This window comes from Anomaloglossus baeobatrachus, chromosome 6 (genome assembly GCF_048569485.1).
Source record: "Anomaloglossus baeobatrachus isolate aAnoBae1 chromosome 6, aAnoBae1.hap1, whole genome shotgun sequence".
Lineage (NCBI taxonomy): Eukaryota > Metazoa > Chordata > Amphibia > Anura > Aromobatidae > Anomaloglossus > Anomaloglossus baeobatrachus.
Window position 1 is genome coordinate 567,511,643 of NC_134358.1, and position 21,565 is coordinate 567,533,207.

General features: G+C 49.2%; 2 protein-coding genes across 4 annotated transcripts in view; one reads left to right on the plus strand and one right to left on the minus strand.

Annotated features, from left to right (window-relative positions):
• CCM2 (CCM2 scaffold protein) overlaps positions 1 to 15,405 on the minus strand; it is a 28,142-nt gene extending 12,737 nt beyond the window's left edge. For 2 of the 3 annotated variants that reach the window (XM_075315825.1, XM_075315823.1), the window contains exons 1-2: positions 15,306 to 15,405; positions 9,271 to 9,552 (exon numbers count right to left, since the gene is read on the minus strand). In XM_075315825.1, the coding sequence (XP_075171940.1) occupies positions 9,271 to 9,300 (30 nt within the window). In that variant the 5' untranslated portion in view covers positions 9,301 to 9,552; positions 15,306 to 15,405. Of the gene's footprint in view, positions 1 to 9,270; positions 9,553 to 15,243 lie in introns of all 3 variants that reach the window. The other variant, XM_075315824.1, reaches the window with a different exon arrangement.
• Positions 15,406 to 15,516: 111 nt separating this feature from the next.
• Positions 15,517 to 19,996, plus strand: ANAPC15 (anaphase promoting complex subunit 15). The gene is made up of 5 exons (XM_075316902.1): positions 15,517 to 15,605; positions 18,598 to 18,720; positions 18,799 to 18,858; positions 19,027 to 19,161; positions 19,720 to 19,996. The coding sequence occupies exons 2-5, from the start codon at positions 18,601 to 18,603 to the stop codon at positions 19,765 to 19,767; spliced, it is 363 nt and encodes a 120-aa protein (XP_075173017.1). The 5' UTR covers positions 15,517 to 15,605; positions 18,598 to 18,600; the 3' UTR covers positions 19,768 to 19,996.
• The last annotated feature ends 1,569 nt before the right edge of the window (positions 19,997 to 21,565 follow it).

Consider the following 21,565-nt stretch of genomic DNA (forward strand, 5'->3'; position numbering starts at 1 on the left):
GCCATCAGGTGACTTGTCCAACTCAACGCACAATATTCTGGCTGTGAACTGACACCACCAGGGGGAGCTCACTACATACAGATTTATACAGCCACCACTAGAGGGAGCTCACTACATACAGATTTATACAGTCACCACTAGAGGGAGGTCACTACATACAGATTTACACAGCCACCACTAGAGGGAGCTCACTACAGCCAGATTTATACAGCCACCACTAGAAGGAGCTCACTACATACAGATTTATACAGCCACCACTAGAAGGAGCTCACTACATACAGATTTATACAGCCACCACTAGAAGGAGCTCACTACATACAGATTTATACATCCACCACTAGAGGGAGCTCACTACATACAGATTTATACAGCCACCACTAGAGGGAGCTCACTACATACAGATTTATACAGCCACCACTAGGGGGAGCTCACTACATACAGATTTATACAGTCACCACTAGAGGGAGCTCACTACATACAGATTTATACAGCCACCACTAGAAGGAGCTCACTACATACAGATTTATACAGCCACCACTAGAAGGAGCTCACTACATACAGATTTATACATCCACCACTAGAAGGAGCTCATTACATACAGATTTATACAGTCACCACTAGAGGGAGCTCACTACATACAGATTTATACAGTCACCACTAGAGGGAGCTCACTACATACAGATTTATACAGCCACCACTAGAGGGAGCTCACTACATACAGATTTATACAGCCACCACTAGAGGGAGCTCACTACATACAGATTTATACAGCCACCACTAGAGGGAGCTCACTACATACAGATTTATACAGCCACCACTAGAGGAGCTCACTACATACAGATTTATACAGCCACCACTAGAGGGAGCTCACTACATACAGATTTATACAGTCACTACTAGAGGGAGCTCACTACATACAGATTTATACAGCCACCACTAGAGGGAGCTCACTACATACAGATTTATACAGCCACCACTAGAGGGAGCTCACTACATACAGATTTATACAGCCACCACTAGAAGGAGCTCACTACATACAGATTTATACATCCACCACTAGAGGGAGCTCACTACATACAGATTTATACAGCCACCACTAGAGGGAGCTCACTACATACAGATTTATACATCTACCACTAGAGGGAGCTCACTACATACAGATTTATACAGTCACCACTAGAGGGAGGTCACTACATACAGATTTATACAGCCATCACTAGAGGGAGCTCACTACATACAGATTTATACAGACACCACTAGAGGGAGCTCACTACATACAGATTTATACATCTACCACTAGGGGGGGGGCTCAGTTAATATAATTACAGTTAATACAATGGTGTATAGATTTCTAAGTATGAGAGCTCCCCCTAGTGGTTATTGCAAGCACTTTGAATGTCAGTCACAGCCAGCAAGGAGTTAGTCAGTGTAGATCTCCCTTTTACTCCACCAAGGGCCCCGCAGCAGCCGTGTGCCCGGCCTCTCTGATGAGTAACTTGCTCCAGTGGAGGATCCTATGCTGCCACAAGAGAGGACACATTATCCACTAAAATACGTGACTGCAAAGTTCCCCGTATATGATATTTCAGGTCTTCGCTCTTTTCTGCTTGCTGTCACTGAACTTCACCTCTTGAAAAGAACTAAAGTACAACAAACACTCGAGACAGAGCAATTTATAGCATTCATATTACAATAATGGTCCTAAAAGCTTCACCAGCAACCTCTATGGGCTGTAATGCAGCCGCACTCAGCTGTGGTCACCCAGTGATCGAGGGTCCACAGGAGCGACCACAGGGACAAGCGATGGCGGTATATACTGTAGACGGAGGAGACGTACCATGACATGAAGAGCGGAGACCCCTCACACGGAAAGGCACAGGATAGCGGTGTCCATTGTGTGCACGACAAATATAGCCTGCGCTTATACACAGTCCTCCAGACGAGGCGCAGCCCACCTCTGACAGGAGGAAAGACAATGCCCAGGAACTGACGGGGGGACGATTATTCCAAGGAAGTGATAGACGAGCGAGAACAAATGGATATCACAGCTCCACCCGAAAACAGAGAACACAGCGCGGCGAGGAAGGGAACCGGGCCCCAACTCCCACATATACATATATATATTGTATCACAACAGAGAACTAAGGGCCCAACATGGGGCACATGACTCTAAAATACAGCTTCCTGACACATAGCAAGATGTATTATAGTAGTTATATTCTTGTCCATAGGAGCAGTATTATAGTAGTTATATTCTTGTATATAGGGGGCAGTATTATAGTAGTTATATTCTTGTACATAGGGGGCAGTATTATAGTAGTTATATTCTTGTATATAGGGGGCAGTATTATAGTAGTTATATTCTTGTACATAGGGGGCAGTATTATAGTAGTTATATTCTTGTATATAGGGGGCAGTATTATAGTAGTTATATTCTTGTACATAGGGGCAGTATTATAGTAGTTATATTCTTGTATATAGGGGGCAGTATTATAGTAGTTATATTCTTGTACATAGGGGGCAGTATTATAGTAGTTATATTCTTGTACATAGGAGCAGTATTATAGTAGTTATATTCTTGTACATAGGAGCAGTATTATAGTAGTTATATTCTTGTACATAGGGGCAGTATTATAGTAGTTATATTCTTGTCCATAGGGGGAAGTATTATAGTAGTTATATTCTTGTACATAGGGGCAGTATTATAGTAGTTATATTCTTGTACATAGGGGCAGTATTATAGTAGTTATATTCTTGTACATAGGGGGCAGTATTATAGTAGTTATATTCTTGTCCATAGGGGCAGTATTATAGTAGTTATATTCTTGTACATAGGGGCAGTATTATAGTAGTTATATTCTTGTCCATAGGGGGCAGTATTATAGTAGTTATATTCTTGTACATAGGGGCAGTATTATAGTAGTTATATTCTTGTACATAGGGGCAGTATTATAGTAGTTATATTCTTGTACATAGGGGGCAGTATTATAGTAGTTATATTCTTGTCCATAGGGGCAGTATTATAGTAGTTATATTCTTGTACATAGGGGCAGTATTATAGTAGTTATATTCTTGTATATAGGGGGCAGTATTATAGTAGGTATATTCTTGTACATAGGGGGCAGTATTATAGTAGGTATATTCTTGTACATAGGGGGCAGTATTATAGTAGTTATATTCTTGTACATAGGGGGCAGTATTATAGTAGTTATATTCTTGTACATAGGGGCAGTATTATAGTAGTTTATATTCTTGTACATAGGGGGCAGTATTATAGTAGTTATATTCTTGTCCATAGGAGCAGTATTATAGTAGTTATATTCTTGTACATAGGGAGCAGTATTATAGTAGTTATATTCTTGTACATAGGAGGCAGTATTATAGTAGTTATATTCTTGTATATAGGGGGCAGTATTATAGTAGGTATATTCTTGTACATAGGGGGCAGTATTATAGTAGGTATATTCTTGTACATAGGGGGCAGTATTATAGTAGGTATATTCTTGTACATAGGGGCAGTATTATAGTAGTTATATTCTTGTACATAGGGGGCAGTATTATAGTAGTTATATTCTTGTACATAGGGGGCAGTATTATAGTAGTTATATTCTTGTACATAGGAGGCAGTATTATAGTAGTTATATTCTTGTACATAGGAGGCAGTATTATAGTAGTTATATTCTTGTACATAGGGGGCAGTATTATAGTAGTTATATTCTTGTACATAGGGGGCAGTATTATAGTAGTTATATTCTTGTACATAGGGGGCAGTATTATAGTAGTTATATTCTTGTATATAGGGGGCAGTATTATAGTAGTTATATTCTTTTACATAGGAGCAGTATTATAGTAGTTATATTCTTGTACATAGGGGGCAGTATTATAGTAGTTATATTCTTGTATATAGGGGGCAGTATTATAGTAGTTATATTCTTGTACATAGGAGCAGTATTATAGTAGTTATATTCTTGCACATGTGGCAGTATTATAGTAGTTATATTCTTGTACATAGGGGGCAGTATTATAGTAGTTATATTCTTGCACATTGGGCAGTATTATAGTAGTTATATTCTTGTATATAGGAGCAGTATTATAGTAGTTATATTCTTGTACATTGGAGGCAGTATTATAGCAGTTATATTCTTGTACATAGGGGGCAGTATTATAGTAGTTATATTCTTGCACATGGGGCAGTATTATAGTAGTTATATTCTTGTATATAGGAGCAGTATTATAATAGTTATATTCTTGTACATAGGGGCAGTATTATAGCAGTTATATTCTTGTACATAGGGGCAGTATTACAGTAGTTATATTCTTGTATATAGGGGGCAGTATTATAGTAGGTATATTCTTGTACATAGGGGGCAGTATTATAGTAGGTATATTCTTGTACATAGGGGGCAGTATTATAGTAGTTATATTCTTGTACATAGGGGCAGTATTATAGTAGTTATATTCTTGTACATAGGGGGCAGTATTATAGTAGTTATATTCTTGTACATAGGGGCAGTATTATAGTAGTTATATTCTTGTATATAGGAGCAGTATTATAATAGTTATATTCTTGTACATAGGGGCAGTATTATAGCAGTTATATTCTTGTACATAGGGGCAGTATTATAGTAGTTATATTCTTGTACATAGGGGCAGTATTATAGTAGTTATATTCTTGTACATAGGGGCAGTATTATAGTAGTTATATTCTTGTATATAGGAGCAGTATTATAGTAGTTATATTCTTGTACATAGGGGCAGTATTATAGCAGTTATATTCTTGTACATAGGGGCAGTATTATAGTAGTTATATTCTTGTACATAGGGGCAGTATTATAGTAGTTATATTCTTGTACATAGGGGGCAGTATTATAGTAGTTATATTCTTGTACATAGGGGCAGTATTATAGTAGTTTATATTCTTGTACATAGGGGGCAGTATTATAGTAGTTATATTCTTGTCCATAGGAGCAGTATTATAGTAGTTATATTCTTGTACATAGGGGCAGTATTATAGTAGTTATATTCTTGTACATAGGAGCAGTATTATAGTAGTTATATTCTTGTCCATAGGAGCAGTATTATAGTAGTTATATTCTTGTACATAGGGGGCAGTATTATAGTAGTTATATTCTTGTCCATAGGAGCAGTATTATAGTAGTTATATTCTTGTACATAGGGGCAGTATTATAGTAGTTATATTCTTGTACATAGGGGGCAGTATTATAGTAGTTATATTCTCGTATATAGGGGTGTTATCCTTGTAGTGGATGGGTTTTTGTGGTGATCTTGCAGCGGCTGCCATGTGTGTAGCTGGGGGTTAGGTGTCGTACACTGGGGCACACAAGGTGAGGCAGGTAACACCCAATCTGCTCCTCTTTCCTGTTTTCTGGGTTCTGGCAGCAGCGGTGGAAAAGCTGATCACGCAGAGGAGTGAGAATGTGCAGAGCTCCGGGATGCAGGGAAGTTTCCAGGACGGAGATCTGCTCACCTGCTCTGAACAAACACCCTATTGCTGGACGATGCGGGAACTCGAGAGACCGGAGCAAAGGAGTGCGACGTCTTATTCGTGTAGTGTGTCTGTGCACAGTATATTAATTATTCTCAACATGGTGATAAGGCCAAATTTGCCCGTGTGACACCAGATCAGATCAGGTGCACGTATTACATACAAGAGGTCCAATAAATAAGGCTCAGGGAATGCTACTCTGACTCTCCTCTATGCTTTATACTGCAGCTTTGCTTGCCAATGTAATCGTATTGTGACAGATGAATAGAGACAGCGCCAACTTCTAGTAGAACTGGTAAAACACCCGATAGGCTGAATGTATGGTCGGAGGAGAAAAGTATGTGCCCCCTCAACCTTCACCTCCTAAAGTTTTTCTGACCATTCTACATCCACAGACATTAATATGGCGTCAGCCCCTCTGTGACAAGAGCAGAGCATTATCCTCCTCCACCATCTGTATAGCGGCACAATGGAGTCAGAGGGTAACGTCCTCCATTCACCAAACCCCGACTCCTCCATCATATGCCAGATAGAGAAGTGTGATCCGTCCCCGCACAGAACACGGCTCCTGCAGAGTCCAGGGGTGGCGACTATACACAGCTCCATCCGACACTTTGCATTGTGCTTGGTGAGATACGGCTGCTGCATACAGGACATGTCTCCTCCTCTAGTCCAGTGGTGGCGGCTGTACACCGCTCATACGCGGCTCGGCATCCAGCTCGGTGGTGGGCGGCTCGGCATCCAGCTCGGTGGTGGGCGGCTCGGCATCCAGCTCGGTGGTGGGCGGCTCGGCATCCAGCTCGGTGGTGGGCGGCTCGGCATCCAGCTCGGTGGTGGGCGGCTCGGCATCCAGCTCGGTGGTGGGCGGCTCGGCATCCAGCTCGGTGGTGGGCGGCTCGGCATCCAGCTCGGTGGTGGGCGGCTCGGCATCCAGCTCGGTGGTGGGCGGCTCGGCATCCAGCTCGGTGGTGGGCGGCTCGGCATTGAGCTCGGTGGTGGACAGATGCTGCATACAGGACACGTCTCCTTCAGTGTCCCGGTGGTGAGGTGTTAGTAAAACCATTGTTGCTTCTTCCAGAAGTGCCGCATGTGACCTCGGCTTGTGTGTGGAATTACAGCATAGGAATATTTATCTTCATAGAGCTAAGCTGCAATACCAGATATGACCAGAGTCCAGGTGTGGCGCTGTTCTTACAATATACCGCACTTGCACTCTTTTGCATATTCGAGGAAGGTGGACATTAGTCTCATGCCTATAGATCTACGTGGAGAAAAGTGGTGACATGAGCTCCCTCTAGTGGAAAACCAGAGAACACCACAGACATGGTGGTCTACATTACATCCCATCCTCCTGTATACTCTACTAGAGGGGCCATTGCTGAGTCCAGGGTCCGTCCATCATCAGGGACCCGTTAATTACAAGGGGACTGTGCACATTGTGCCGACCCCTCCACAGCGGAGGGCGACCTGATGGGAGCGGTGTATAACGTCATCCACACCCGACGTCTGCAGCGGGGAGCGGCCATCGATGATCCCCCCAGGACGGGTGAGACGTTACTATCTGAAGGGATCAGTGTACCTGCGAGCACCGGACACCGCGCCATCAATAATGCACAAAGATGTACGACAGGCGCGGGGTTAAATGTCGCTCCGACCTCATGTAAGTAATGCTCAATCCTCGTGTGAGAAGCTGCTGCTCACAGCTGAGGTTTCGTTACTATCGCAGTCACTCCAGCTGTGAGTAACAGACCAGTACGTGTTACCTCCACTGACACACGGTCACGATTATCAGGATAACATTGCTGTTGCCAGGCTCAGCTCACAGAGGATGGTGAGGACAGGGTTTTCTGCCTCTGTGTGTAGGAGTGTTACTATTCACTGACAGCAAGCAGGGGATGAGATACAATGAGCACCGGCAGCAGAGCACTGGAAACTTGCAGAATCTCTGTTACTTTTGCCTTATGCGGCGGGACTCGTGAACATCTCCGGCCACCATGAGGCACCGAGACCTGTGTGAGGTACGAGGCGGCCGAGACCTCAGACACTGCATAGTATGGGATAAGTCGGCCGCACTATATAAAGTCCCGGCGCTGTTCATGTCTTTCTGTGGCCTCCGCGTCGCCCCCGCACAGACGCGGCACTTAGTTAAGGGGTTTTCTGATTTTGGAAAACCCCTGTGCACCAGCTGCTAAAAAAAAAACAAAAAAAAAAAAAAACACACCAGTGCTTTCCTCCCCCTTCTTGGGTCCAGCCCTCAGTCTCCCCTGCTGCTCCCACCTTCTGTTATCGCATGCAGCATTGATGAAACATTGACAGTGCTGCAGCCGATCACTGACCTCAGCAGCTCAGAGCAGCTTGTGCCATCAACTCAGGAAGAGTCGCTGAGCTCACTGATTGGCTGCAGCGCTGCAGACCATGAGGGCAGAGACTCAACGCTGGACCCGGGGAGGGTGAGAAAAGCTCAGGTTAATCAATGTGGAGGAGAAGTTTTCAAAAACTGGATGACCTTGGTTATTGTGTTCCCCATCACGTTCCTGCTCCTGAATCCACTAATCACAACAGGGTCCAGACCTTAAAAAACCCTCATCTGTCTGCGGGGGGCGTTATATAACGGGGGCACCTCAGGAACCACCGACAACTCGTCCTGAGCCCTTCCCAAAATGAGGGGGAACCGGAGGCCGAGGAGAAGCACGAAACACACAAGTACAGGAGGAGAAGTCACAAGATACAGCGACATCAACAAGTGATCATAGGCGCATCAATACACAAGAAATGGTGGAGACGCCATGTACACACCTAATCTTGTACTATACTCCAGAGCTGCACTCACTATTCTGCTGGTGCAGTCACTGTGTACATACATTACATTACTGATCCTGAGTTACCTCCTGTATTATCTCCAGAGCTGCACTCACTATTCTGCTGCTGCAGTCACTGTGTACATACATTACATTACTGATCCTGAGTTACCGCCTGTATTATACTCCAGAGCTGCACTCGCTAGTCTACTGGTGCAGTCACTGTGTACATACATTACTGATCCCGAGTTACATCCTGTATTATACTCCAGAGCTGCACTCGCTATTCTGCTGGTGCAGTCACAGTGTACATACATTACTGATCCTGAGTTACCTCCTGTATTATCTCCAGAGCTGCACTCACTATTCTGCTGCTGCAGTCACTGTGTACATACATTACATTACTGATCCTGAGTTACCGCCTGTATTATACTCCAGAGCTGCACTCGCTAGTCTACTGGTGCAGTCACTGTGTACATACATTACTGATCCCGAGTTACATCCTGTATTATCTCCAGAGCTGTATACAGCCCAATAAGGTATATTTTTCTATAGCTTGTCACTATTTCTGTGTGTAGAGGCCCCAGACTGAATGAGTTGCATCATACTCTGGTCAGCTCCAGAGCTGCACTCACAACTCTATAACATGTGCCTCTATCACGTATGGAGATCCTATGACGGTTTCCACATACACCCGGGAGCAGGGAGTTTAGCAGAGTTGTGAGGGTCGTGCACCTGAGAGGTGACAGGAAAGAAGCAAAACGGATTGCAGCTCTGAAGCACTTGTAATTCTGTACAGGGTCAGAGTCACTATCACCAGCAATGTAATGTACAGATGGCGATCATCGTGCTCTTTGCTTTCCATGGATACTAGTGACCCGCGCTGCAGACTGTGACACGGGGAGAGTCGGTTCTGGGCCCAGGAGCTTACACTCTCCCCCCACATTTGCAGCCACTCGCTCTTACCTTTTTGCCCTTCTTGCCGTCATCTTCCATCTCTCACCTGCGGAGTCTCCTCCTCCTGCGATCCTGGGCGGCAGATGAGGAGCGGGGGGAGCTGCGGGGTGTCGCTGTCGCCCGTGATGGGGAGGTCAATGACATGCCTGCAGCCCAGCAGCCACAGGGGGTTATGGGAATGTGGCGCCCTCTGCTGGGAGCAGCCGAAAACAAAATATGGGGCAGGAGACGGCGAGGTCACTGGAGACGAGAAACGGAAACCACGTGACAGCGTCCACGAGCGCAACGCATCTGAAAGAGAAGAGGAAAGACCCCAATAAGAGGGGGGAGGGACAGAGAATAGTGATACACACTGGTGACAGGAGGGGACAGAGAATAGTGATACACACTGGTGATAGCAGGAGGGGACAGAGAATAGTGATACACACTGGTGATAGCAGGAGGGGACAGAGAATAGTGATACACACTGGTGATAGGAGGGGACAGATAATAGTGATACACACTGGTGACAGGAGGAGGGGACAGAGAATAGTGATACACACTGGTGACAGGAGGAGGGGACAGAGAATAGTGATACCCACTGGTGATAGCAGGAGGGGGGACAGAGAATAGTGATACACACTGGTGATAGGAGGAGGGGAAAGAGAATAGTGATACACACTGATGATAGGAGGAGGGGACAGAGAATAGTGATACACACTGATGATAGGAGGAGGGGACAGAGAATAGTGATACACACTGGTGACAGGAGGAGGGGACAGAGAATAGTGATACCCACTGGTGATAGCAGGAGGGGGGACAGAGAATAGTGATACACACTGGTGATAGGAGGAGGGGACAGAGAATAGTGATACACACTGGTGATAGGAGGGGACAGATAATAGTGATACACACTGGTGATAGGAGGGGACAGATAATAGTGATACACACTGGTGATAGGAGGGGACAGAGAATAGTGATACACACTGGTGACAGGAGGGGACAGAGAATAGTGATACACACTGGTGACAGGAGGGGACAGAGAATAGTGATACACACTGGTGACAGGAGGAGGGGACAGAGAATAGGGATACACACTGGTGATAGGAGGGGACAGAGAATAGTGATACACACTGGTGACAGGAGGAGGGGACAGAGAATAGTGATACACACTGGTGACAGGAGGAGGGGACAGAGAATAGTGATACACACTGGTGATAGGAAGAGGGGACAGAGAATAGTGATACACACTGGTGATAGGAGGGGACAGATAATAGTGATACACACTGGTGATAGGAGGGGACAGAGAATAGTGATACACACTGGTGACAGGAGGGGACAGAGAATAGTGATACACACTGGTGATAGGAGGGGACAGAGAATAGTGATACCCACTGGTGACAGGAGGAGGGGACAGAGAATAGGGATACACACTGGTGATAGGAGGGGACAGAGAATAGGGATACACACTGGTGATAGGAGGGGACAGAGAATAGTGATACACACTGATGATAGGAGGAGGGGACAGAGAATAGTGATACCCACTGGTGACAGGAGGAGGGGACAGAGAATAGGGATACCCACTGGTGACAGGAGGAGGGGACAGAGAATAGGGATACCCACTGGTGACAGGAGGAGGGGACAGAGAATAGGGATACCCACTGGTGACAGGAGGAGGGGACAGAGAATGGTGATAGGAGGGGACAGAGAATAGTGATACCCACTGGTGACAGGAGGAGGGGACAGAGAATAGTGATACCCACTGGTGATAGGAGGAGGGGACAGAGAATAGTGATACCCACTGATGATAGGAGGAGGGGACAGAGAATAGTGATACACACTGGTGACAGGAGGAGGGGACAGAGAATAGTGATACCCACTGGTGATAGGAGGAGGGGACAGAGAATAGTGATACACACTGGTGACAGGAGGAGGGGACAGAGAATAGTGATACACACTGGTGACAGGAGGAGGGGACAGAGAATAGTGATACACACTGGTGATAGGAGGAGGGGACAGAGAATAGTGATACACACTGGTGATAGGAGGAGGGGAAAGAGAATAGTGATACACACTGGTGATAGGAGGAGGGGAAAGAGAATAGTGATACACACTGGTGATAGGAGGGGACAGAGAATAGTGATACACACTGGTGACAGGAGGAGGGGACAAAGAATAGTGATACACACTGGTGATAGGAGGAGGGGACAGAGAATAGGGATACACACTGGTGATAGGAGGGGACAGAGAATAGTGATACCCACTGGTGACAGGAGGAGGGGACAGAGAATAGGGATACACACTGGTGATAGGAGGGGACAGAGAATAGTGATACCCACTGGTGACAGGAGGAGGGGACAGAGAATAGGGATACCCACTGGTGACAGGAGGAGGGGACAGAGAATAGTGAGACACTGGTGATAGGAGGAGGGGACAGAGAATAGTGATACCCACTGGTGACAGGAGGAGGGGACAGAGAATAGTGATACACACTGGTGACAGGAGGAGGGGACAGAGAATAGTGATACACACTGGTGACAGGAGGAGGGGACAGAGAATAGTGATACACACTGGTGACAGGAGGAGGGGACAGAGAATAGTGATACACACTGGTGACAGGAGGAGGGGACAGATAATAGTGATACCCACTGGTGATAGGAGGGGACAGATAATAGTGATACACACTGGGGATAGGAGGGGACAGATAATAGTGATACACACTGGTGATAGGAGGGGACAGAGAATAGTGATACACACTGGTGATAGGAGGGGACAGAGAATAGTGATACACACTGGTGACAGGAGGAGGGGACAGAGAATAGTGATACACACTGGTGACAGGAGGAGGGGACAGAGAATAGTGATACACACTGGTGACAGGAGGAGGGGACAGATAGTAGTGATACACACTGGGGATAGGAGGGGACAGATAATAGTGATACACACTGGTGACAGGAGGAGGGGACAGATAGTAGTGATACACACTGGTGACAGGAGGAGGGGACAGATAGTAGTGATACACACTGGGGATAGGAGGGGACAGATAATAGTGATACACACTGGTGACAGGAGGAGGGGACAGATAGTAGTGATACACACTGGGGATAGGAGGAGGGGACAGAGAATAGTGATACCCACTGGTGATAGGAGGAGGGGACAGATAGTAGTGATACACACTGGGGATAGGAGGGGACAGATAATAGTGATACACACTGGTGACAGGAGGAGGGGACAGATAGTAGTGATACACACTGGTGACAGGAGGAGGGGACAGAGAATAGTGATACACACTGGTGACAGGAGGGGACAGAGAATAGTGATACACACTGGTGATAGGAGGGGACAGAGAATAGTGATACACACTGGTGACAGGAGGAGGGGACAGAGAATAGGGATACACACTGGTGATAGGAGGGGACAGAGAATAGGGATACACACTGGTGACAGGAGGAGGGGACAAAGAATAGTGATACACACTGGTGATAGGAGGAGGGGACAGAGAATAGGGATACACACTGGTGATAGGAGGGGACAGAGAATAGTGATACCCACTGGTGACAGGAGGAGGGGACAGAGAATAGGGATACCCACTGGTGACAGGAGGAGGGGACAGAGAATAGTGATACCCACTGGTGACAGGAGGAGGGGACAGAGAATAGGGATACCCACTGGTGACAGGAGGAGGGGACAGAGAATAGTGATACACACTGGTGATAGGAGGGGACAGAGAATAGTGATACCCACTGGTGACAGGAGGGGACAGAGAATAGTGATACCCACTGGTGACAGGAGGAGGGGACAGAGAATAGGGATACACACTGGTGATAGGAGGGGACAGAGAATAGTGATACCCACTGGTGACAGGAGGAGGGGACAGAGAATAGGGATACCCACTGGTGACAGGAGGAGGGGACAGAGAATAGTGATACACACTGGTGACAGGAGGAGGGGACAGAGAATAGGGATACCCACTGGTGACAGGAGGAGGGGACAGAGAATAGTGATACACACTGGTGATAGGAGGGGACAGAGAATAGTGATACCCACTGGTGACAGGAGGGGACAGAGAATAGTGATACCCACTGGTGATAGGAGGAGGGGACAGAGAATAGTGATACCCACTGGTGATAGGAGGAGGGGACAGAGAATAGTGATACACACTGGTGATAGGAGGAGGGGACAGAGAATAGTGATACACACTGGTGATAGGAGGAGGGGACAGAGAATAGTGAGACACTGGTGATAGGAGGAGGGGACAGAGAATAGTGATACCCACTGGTGATAGGAGGAGGGGACAGATAATAGTGATACACACTGGTGATAGGAGGGGACAGAGAATAGTGATACACACTGGTGATAGGAGGGGACAGAGAATAGTGATACACACTGGTGACAGGAGGAGGGGACAGAGAATAGTGATACACACTGGTGACAGGAGGAGGGGACAGAGAATAGTGATACACACTGGTGACAGGAGGAGGGGACAGAGAATAGTGATACACACTGGTGACAGGAGGAGGGGACAGATAGTAGTGATACACACTGGGGATAGGAGGGGACAGATAATAGTGATACACACTGGTGACAGGAGGAGGGGACAGATAGTAGTGATACACACTGGGGATAGGAGGAGGGGACAGAGAATAGTGATACCCACTGGTGATAGGAGGAGGGGACAGATAGTAGTGATACACACTGGGGATAGGAGGGGACAGATAATAGTGATACACACTGGTGACAGGAGGAGGGGACAGATAGTAGTGATACACACTGGTGACAGGAGGAGGGGACAGATAGTAGTGATACACACTGGGGATAGGAGGGGACAGATAATAGTGATACACACTGGTGACAGGAGGAGGGGACAGATAGTAGTGATACACACTGGGGATAGGAGGAGGGGACAGAGAATAGTGATACCCACTGGGGATAGGAGGAGGGGACAGAGAATAGTGATACCCACTGGTGATAGGAGGAGGGGACAGAGAATAGTGATACCCACTGGTGATAGGAGGAGGGGACAGAGAATAGTGATACACACTGGTGATAGGAGGAGGGGACAGAGAATAGTGAGACACTGGTGATAGGAGGAGGGGACAGAGAATAGTGATACACACTGGTGATAGGAGGGGACAGATAATAGTGATACACACTGGTGATAGGAGGGGACAGATAATAGTGATACACACGGGTGATAGGAGGAGGGGACAGAGAATAGTGATACCCACTGGTGACAGGAGGAGGGGACAGAGAATAGTGATACACACTGGTGATAGGAGGAGGAGGGGACAGATAATAGTGATACACACTGGTGACAAGAGGAGGGGACAGATAGTAGTGATACACACTGGGGATAGGAGGAGGGGACAGGTAATAGTGATACACACTGGTGACAAGAGGAGGGGACAGATAATAGTGATACACACTGGTGACAGGAGGAGGGGACAGATAGTAGTGATACACACTGGGTAAGGAGGAGGGGACAGATAGTAGTGATACACACTGGGTAAGGAGGAGGGGACAGAGAATAGTGATACACACTGGTGACAGGAGGAGGGGACAGAGAATAGTGATATACACTGGTGACAGGAGGAGGGGACAGAGAATAGTGATATACACTGGTGATAGGAGGAGGGGATAGAGAATAGTGATACACACTGGTGATAGGAGGAGGGGACAGAGAATAGTGATACACACTGGTGACAGGAGGAGGGGACAGAGAATAGTGATACACACTGGTGACAGGAGGAGGGGACAGAGAATAGTGATACACACTGGTGACAGGAGGAGGGGACAGAGAATAGTGATACACACTGGTGATAGGAGGAGGGGACAGAGAATAGTGATACACACTGGTGACAGGAGGAGGGGACAGATAATAGTGATACACACTGGTGACAGGAGGAGGGGACAGATAATAGTGATACACACTGGTGATAGGAGGGGACAGAGAATAGTGATACACACTGGTGATAGGAGGGGACAGCTAATAGTGATACACACTGGTGACAGGAGGACAGATATTAGTGAGGCACACAGTGGAGCTTGCAGGGGGCAGCACTCACGTCCCCGCCTCAGGCCTCCTCCTCCTCCTCTGCGCTTTCTGACTGTTGCCGGGCGCCGCAGAATCTTTTCAAGTCTCCTGCCATGTTGGGTGTAGGCTTCCCAGCATGCAGCGCGGCGCGAAAAGTGTGAAAGAAGGACTGGGCGTGGCAGGAGGGCTGACGTCATACGAGCAGCCGCAGTGAGAAGAGACGTTCTATCCGTCCACTCTATCATAGGTGTCGGGGAGGGCGTGGCTTGTGGGACTTATCCGCCATCTTACTGGAGGCAGCAAATCAACTGACGAGAGAAGACGCAGTCATGTGAGTGCATTGGTTCTGGTGTGTACATGACAGGAGCGTGAGGCGACACCCTGCGATGTGTGACAGGGAAATACGGGCACATGAGTGATGACTAACACACGGGGACGACAATGACTGTGACACACGGGGGATGAGGGGACGGTGATGACTGTGACACACGGGGATGAGGGGACGGTAATGACTGACACACGGGGGATGAGGGGACGGTGATGACTGACACACGGGGATGAGGGGACGGTAATGACTGTGACACACGGGGGATGAGGGGACAGTAATGACTGTGACACACGGGGATGAGGGGACGGTGATGACTGACACACGGGGATGAGGGGACGGTAATGACTGACACACGGGGGATGAGGGGACAGTAATGACTGTGACACACGGGGGATGAGGGGACAGTAATGACTGTGACACACGGGGATGAGGGGATGGTAATGACAGTGACACACGGGGAATGAGGGGACAGTAATGACTGTGACACACGGGGATGAGGGGACGGTAATGACTGACACACGGGGATGACGGGATAGTAATGACTGTGACACACGGGGACGGTAATGACTGTGACACACGGGGATGAGGGGACGGTAATGACTGTGACACACGGGGATGACGGGATGGTAATGACTGTGACACACGGGGATGAGGGGACAGTAATGACTGTGACACACGGGGATGATGGGATGGTAATGACTGTGACACACGCGGATGAGGGGACGGTGATGACTGTGACACACGGGGACGGTAATGACTGTGACACATGGGGATGAGGGGATGGTGATGACTGTGACACACGGGGGATGAGGGGACGGTAATGACAGTGACACACGGGGGATAAGGGGACAGTAATGACTGTGACACACGGGGATGAGGGGATGGTAATGACTGTGACACACGGGGATGATGGGATGGTAATGACAGTGACACACGGGGGTTGAGGGGACAGTAATGACTGTGACACACGGGGATGAGGGGATGGTAATGACTGTGACACACGGGGACGGTAATGACTGTGACACATGGGGATGAGGGGATGGTGATGACTGTGACACACGGGGGATGAGGGGACGGTAATGACAGTGACACACGGGGGTTGAGGGGACAGTAATGACTGTGACACACGGGGATGACGGGATGGTAATGACTGTGACACACGGGGATGATGGGATGGTAATGACTGTGACACACGGGGATGAGGGGACGGTAATGACTGTGACACACGGGGATGATGGGATGGTAATGACTGTGACACACGGGGATGAGGGGACGGTAATGACTGTGACACACGGGGATGATGGGATGGTAATGACTGTGACACACGGGGATGAGGGGACGGTGATGACTGTGACACACGGGGACGGTAATGACTGTGACACACGGGGATGAGGGGATGGTGATGACTGTGACACACGGGGGATGAGGGGACGGTAATGACTGTGACACACGAAGGATGAGGGGACGGTAATGACTGACACACGGGGATGAGGGGACGGTGATAACTGTAACACACGGGGGATGAGGGGACAGTAATGACTGTGACACACGGGGATGAGGGGACGGTAATGACTGTGACACGGGGGATGAGGGGACGGTAATGACTGTGACACACGGGGGATGAGGGGACGGTGATGACTGTGACACGGGGGATGAGGGGACGGTAATGACTGTGACACACGGGGGATGAGGGGACGGTGATGACTGTGACACACGGGGGATGAGGGGACGGTAATGACTGTGACACGGGGGATGAGGGGACGGTGATGACTGTGACACACGGGGGATGAGGGAACGATAATGACTGTGACACACGGGGGATGAGGGAACGGTAATGACTGTGACACACGGGGGATGAGGGAACGATAATGACTGACACACGGGGGATAAGGGAACGGTAATGACTGTGACACACGGGGGATGAGGGGACGGTAATGACTGTGACACACGGGGACGTGAGGGGACGGTAATGACTGACACACGGGGAATGAGGGAACAATAATGACTGTGACACACGGGGACGTGAGGGGACGGTAATGACTGTGACACACGGGGACGTGAGGGGACGATAATGACTGTGACACGGGGATGAGGGCACGATAATGACTGTGACACACGGGGATGAGGGGACGATAATGACCGCGACACACAGGGACATTAGGGGACGGTAATGACTGTGACATGAGGGTACGATAATGACTGATACACGGGAGATAAGGGGACAATAATGACTGTGACACACGAAGATGAGGGGACGGTATTGACTGTGACACACGGGGGATGAGGGGACGATAATGACTGTGACAGACGAAGATGAGGTGACGGTATTGACTGTGACATACGGGGGGATAGTAATGACTGTGACACACGGGGGATGCGGGGACGGTAATGACAGACACACGGGGGATGCGGGGACGGTAATGACTGATACACGGTGGGATGAGGGGATGGTAATGACTTTTACACACGAGGGGACGGTAATGACTGACACACGGTGGGATGTGAGGACGGTAATGACTGTGACACACGGGGATGAGGGGACGGTAATGGCTGTGACACGGGGGGATGAGGGGACGGGAATGACTGTTACACACGAGGTGACGGTAATGACTGATACACGGTGGGATGAGGGGACGGTAATGACTGTGACGCGGGGGATGAGGGGACGGTAATGACTGACACACGGTGGGATGTGAGGACGGTAATGACTGTGACACACGGGGGATGAGGGGACGGTAATGACTTTTACACACGAGGGGACGGTAATGACTGACACACGGTGGGATGAGGGGATGGTAATGACTGTGACACACGGTGGGATGAGGGGATGGTAATGACTGTGACACACGGTGGGATGAGGGGACAGTAATGACTGACACACTGTGGGATGAGGGGACGGTAATGACTGTGACACACGGGGATGAGGGGACGGTAATGGCTGTGACACGCGGGGTTTTCTTGCGGACGTCCTGTAGATTCGGCCTCTCTTCCTCAGATCATGTCCACGCTGTTCCCGTCGCTCTTCCCACAAGTCACGGAGTCGCTGTGGTTTAATCTGGATCGGCCGTGTGTGGATGAGAACGAGCTACAGCAGCAGGAGCAGCAGCACCAGGCCTGGGTGAGTCCACGAGAGCCACGTGACAGGCCACGCCTCCCACCACTGCTTCTATATACACTAATGTGCTTCTCTCCACAGCTGCAGAGCATCGCAGAGAAAGACAACAACCTAGTGCCCATCGGGAAGCCGGCCTCTGAGGTGAGAGCTCTCCTAGTAGAGGGGGCTGACATTACAAGATCTCGGGGTCCTGCCCTCTGAGGACAGAACAGATCCCAGGAGAAGCGGCACCGAGCAGCGATTCTGCACACGCCGCACATCGTTGTCTGATTTGTACATCAAGGTAATGGCGCCCCCTTGTGTTTGCAGCCATATGACGAGGAAGAGGAGGAGGACGATGAGGATGATGAAGACAGTGAGGAGGACTCTGAGGATGACGAGGACATGCAGGACATGGATGAGATGAACGACTACAACGAGTCTCCGGACGACGGCGAGATCGAGGTGAGTGGGGGCCGAACCTGTGAGGATGGCGAGATCGAGGTGAGTGGAGGCCGAACCTGTAAGGATGGCGAAATCGAGGTGAGTGGAGGCCGATCCTGTGAGGATGGCAAGGATCAAGGTGAGTGGAGGCCGATCCTGTGAGGATGGCGAGATCGAGGTGAGTGGAGGCCGATCCTGTGAGGATGGCGAGATCGAGGTGAGTGGAGGCCGATCCTGAGAAGATGGCGTGATCGAGGTGAGTGGAGGCCGAATCTGTGAAGATGGCGAGATCGAGGTGAGTGGAGGCCGATCCTGTGAGGACGGTGAGATCGAGGTGAGTGGAGGCTGATCTTATGAGGACGGCGAGAGCTTGAGGTGAGTGGCGGCCGACCCTATGAGAGCGAGGTGAGTGAAGGCAGATTGTGTGACGATGGCGAGATCGAGGTGAGTGGAAGCTGATCATGTGTGGACGGTGAGATTGAGGTGAGTGGAGGCCGATCCTGTGAGAGCGAGGAGAGTGGAGGCTGATCCTGTGATGACGTCATGAGTCCAGGACTGATATCTATTCCTCGTCCTCAGGCTGACATGGAGGGAGCGGAGCAGGACCAGGACCAGTGGATGATATAATGTGGAGGATGCAGCATTGGCCGGGAGTGTGGGGGGCCTGCTGGATCCGGCCAGACGGATGGGGCCCAGGACTGTGCTGATACAATCCATGGGGGGACACGACGCCCCGGGATCTGTTCACTATTACTGACTATTGAGCAGGCGAGGGGCGGCCCCCATTATGTGTTGGGGGCAGTTTTGATGTTATTTATTGATTTTACAATAAATGTAAGATGATTTTTTTTTTGTTTTTGGCCACCTCCCATCTCCTGCTTCCTCTGAGGCTTTTTGTCATTATATGTTACTTACATGGGGTAGGGTCTGCAGAGATCACACGCGGGCCGGGGTCGGCAGAGATCACACGCGGGCCGGGGTCGGCAGAGATCACACGCGGGCCGGGGTCGGCAGAGATCACACGCGGGCCGGGGTCGGCAGAGATCACACGCGGGCCGGGGTCGGCAGAGATCACACGCGGGCCGGGGTCGGCAGAGATCACACGCGGGCCGGGGTCGGCAGAGATCACACGCGGGCCGGGGTCTGCAGAGATCACACGCGGGCCGGGGTCGGCAGACATCACACGCGGGCCGGGGTCGGCAGACATCACACGCGGGCCGGGGTCGGCAGAGATCACACGCGGGCCGGGGTCGGCAGAGATCACACGCGGGGCCAGGGTCTGCAGAGATCACACGCGGGGCCAGGGTCTGCAGAGATCACACGCGGGCCGGGGTCTGCAGAGATCACACGCGGGCCGGGGTCTGCAGAGATCATACGGGGCAGTCTGCGGGGGAGGAACAGAGATCACACACGGGGCAGAGTCTGCAGAGGAGGAGCACTGAGTAGAGATCACAGATGAATAGCGTGTGCAGGATTGAGTCCCGGTGCCCATGATGAGCTGCAGCCATCCTGGGGCCCATTGAGCATTGAGGAGACTGCTACTTCTTTTAACCTATAAGAGGTTAAAAGAGTATAAAAGCAGTCTCGGGGTTTGCAGTACATTCAGTAAGCTCAGGTGAAGCCTGGGGTCTCTGTGTGCAGAGTACCACGCTGCGGGCGCTACACAAGAGTCTGGCCTAAGTGCGTATTCTGCATAAGGGGGTCTTGGGGTCATGTATGTTGAGGCTAAAATCATTTTGCAATTCCGTTTATCAGTGATGTTGCAGAGTTTGCCTCCTGTAGCCGCTGCGCTGCCTCGTCTATTTTTGGCTGCAGAATGCGTTCTGTGAATGACCTGGCATACCTGCCAACAGGGCAGTGCCAATGTGATGGCTGCTGGGTGACGCAGTGGGCCCCAGCCTCTCGCCAGTAATTCTAGGACAGCCCCTTTTGCACCATTACATTTCTATGGTGCACCAATCGCTTATACAGGCCAATTAAACACCCATTACTGGTAATGTTTGGCTTCATAGAGGCTTCAGGGATGCGAGTTATAGAGAAAGAGGAACTAAGCTATTACATTTATATATTTAATATAAAAAGTAGGCAGTCATTATAAAAATATACAATAGGACAAAGCAATACAGTATATATAATTCCATAAACTAAAAGGGATAACAAAAGAAAAGTACTAGACCTGATGTCACGGAAATGGAGCAGAATTACGAAGCAAAGAACTCCAATGAAACTAGGAGCAATCCTACACCGCAATGTATCCTCCTAGCATTGTGGAAAGGCGTCAACTCAAAATCTGTATATATTAAAGGACAGTCATTCATCATACACCGCCCCTTGGTGACCTCAGATAGAGCTGGTCATGAACTGTGGCTCCGGTCTCTAGAAAATTATGGACTCTGCAACTTTAATGATATCTTCACCCTTGGGG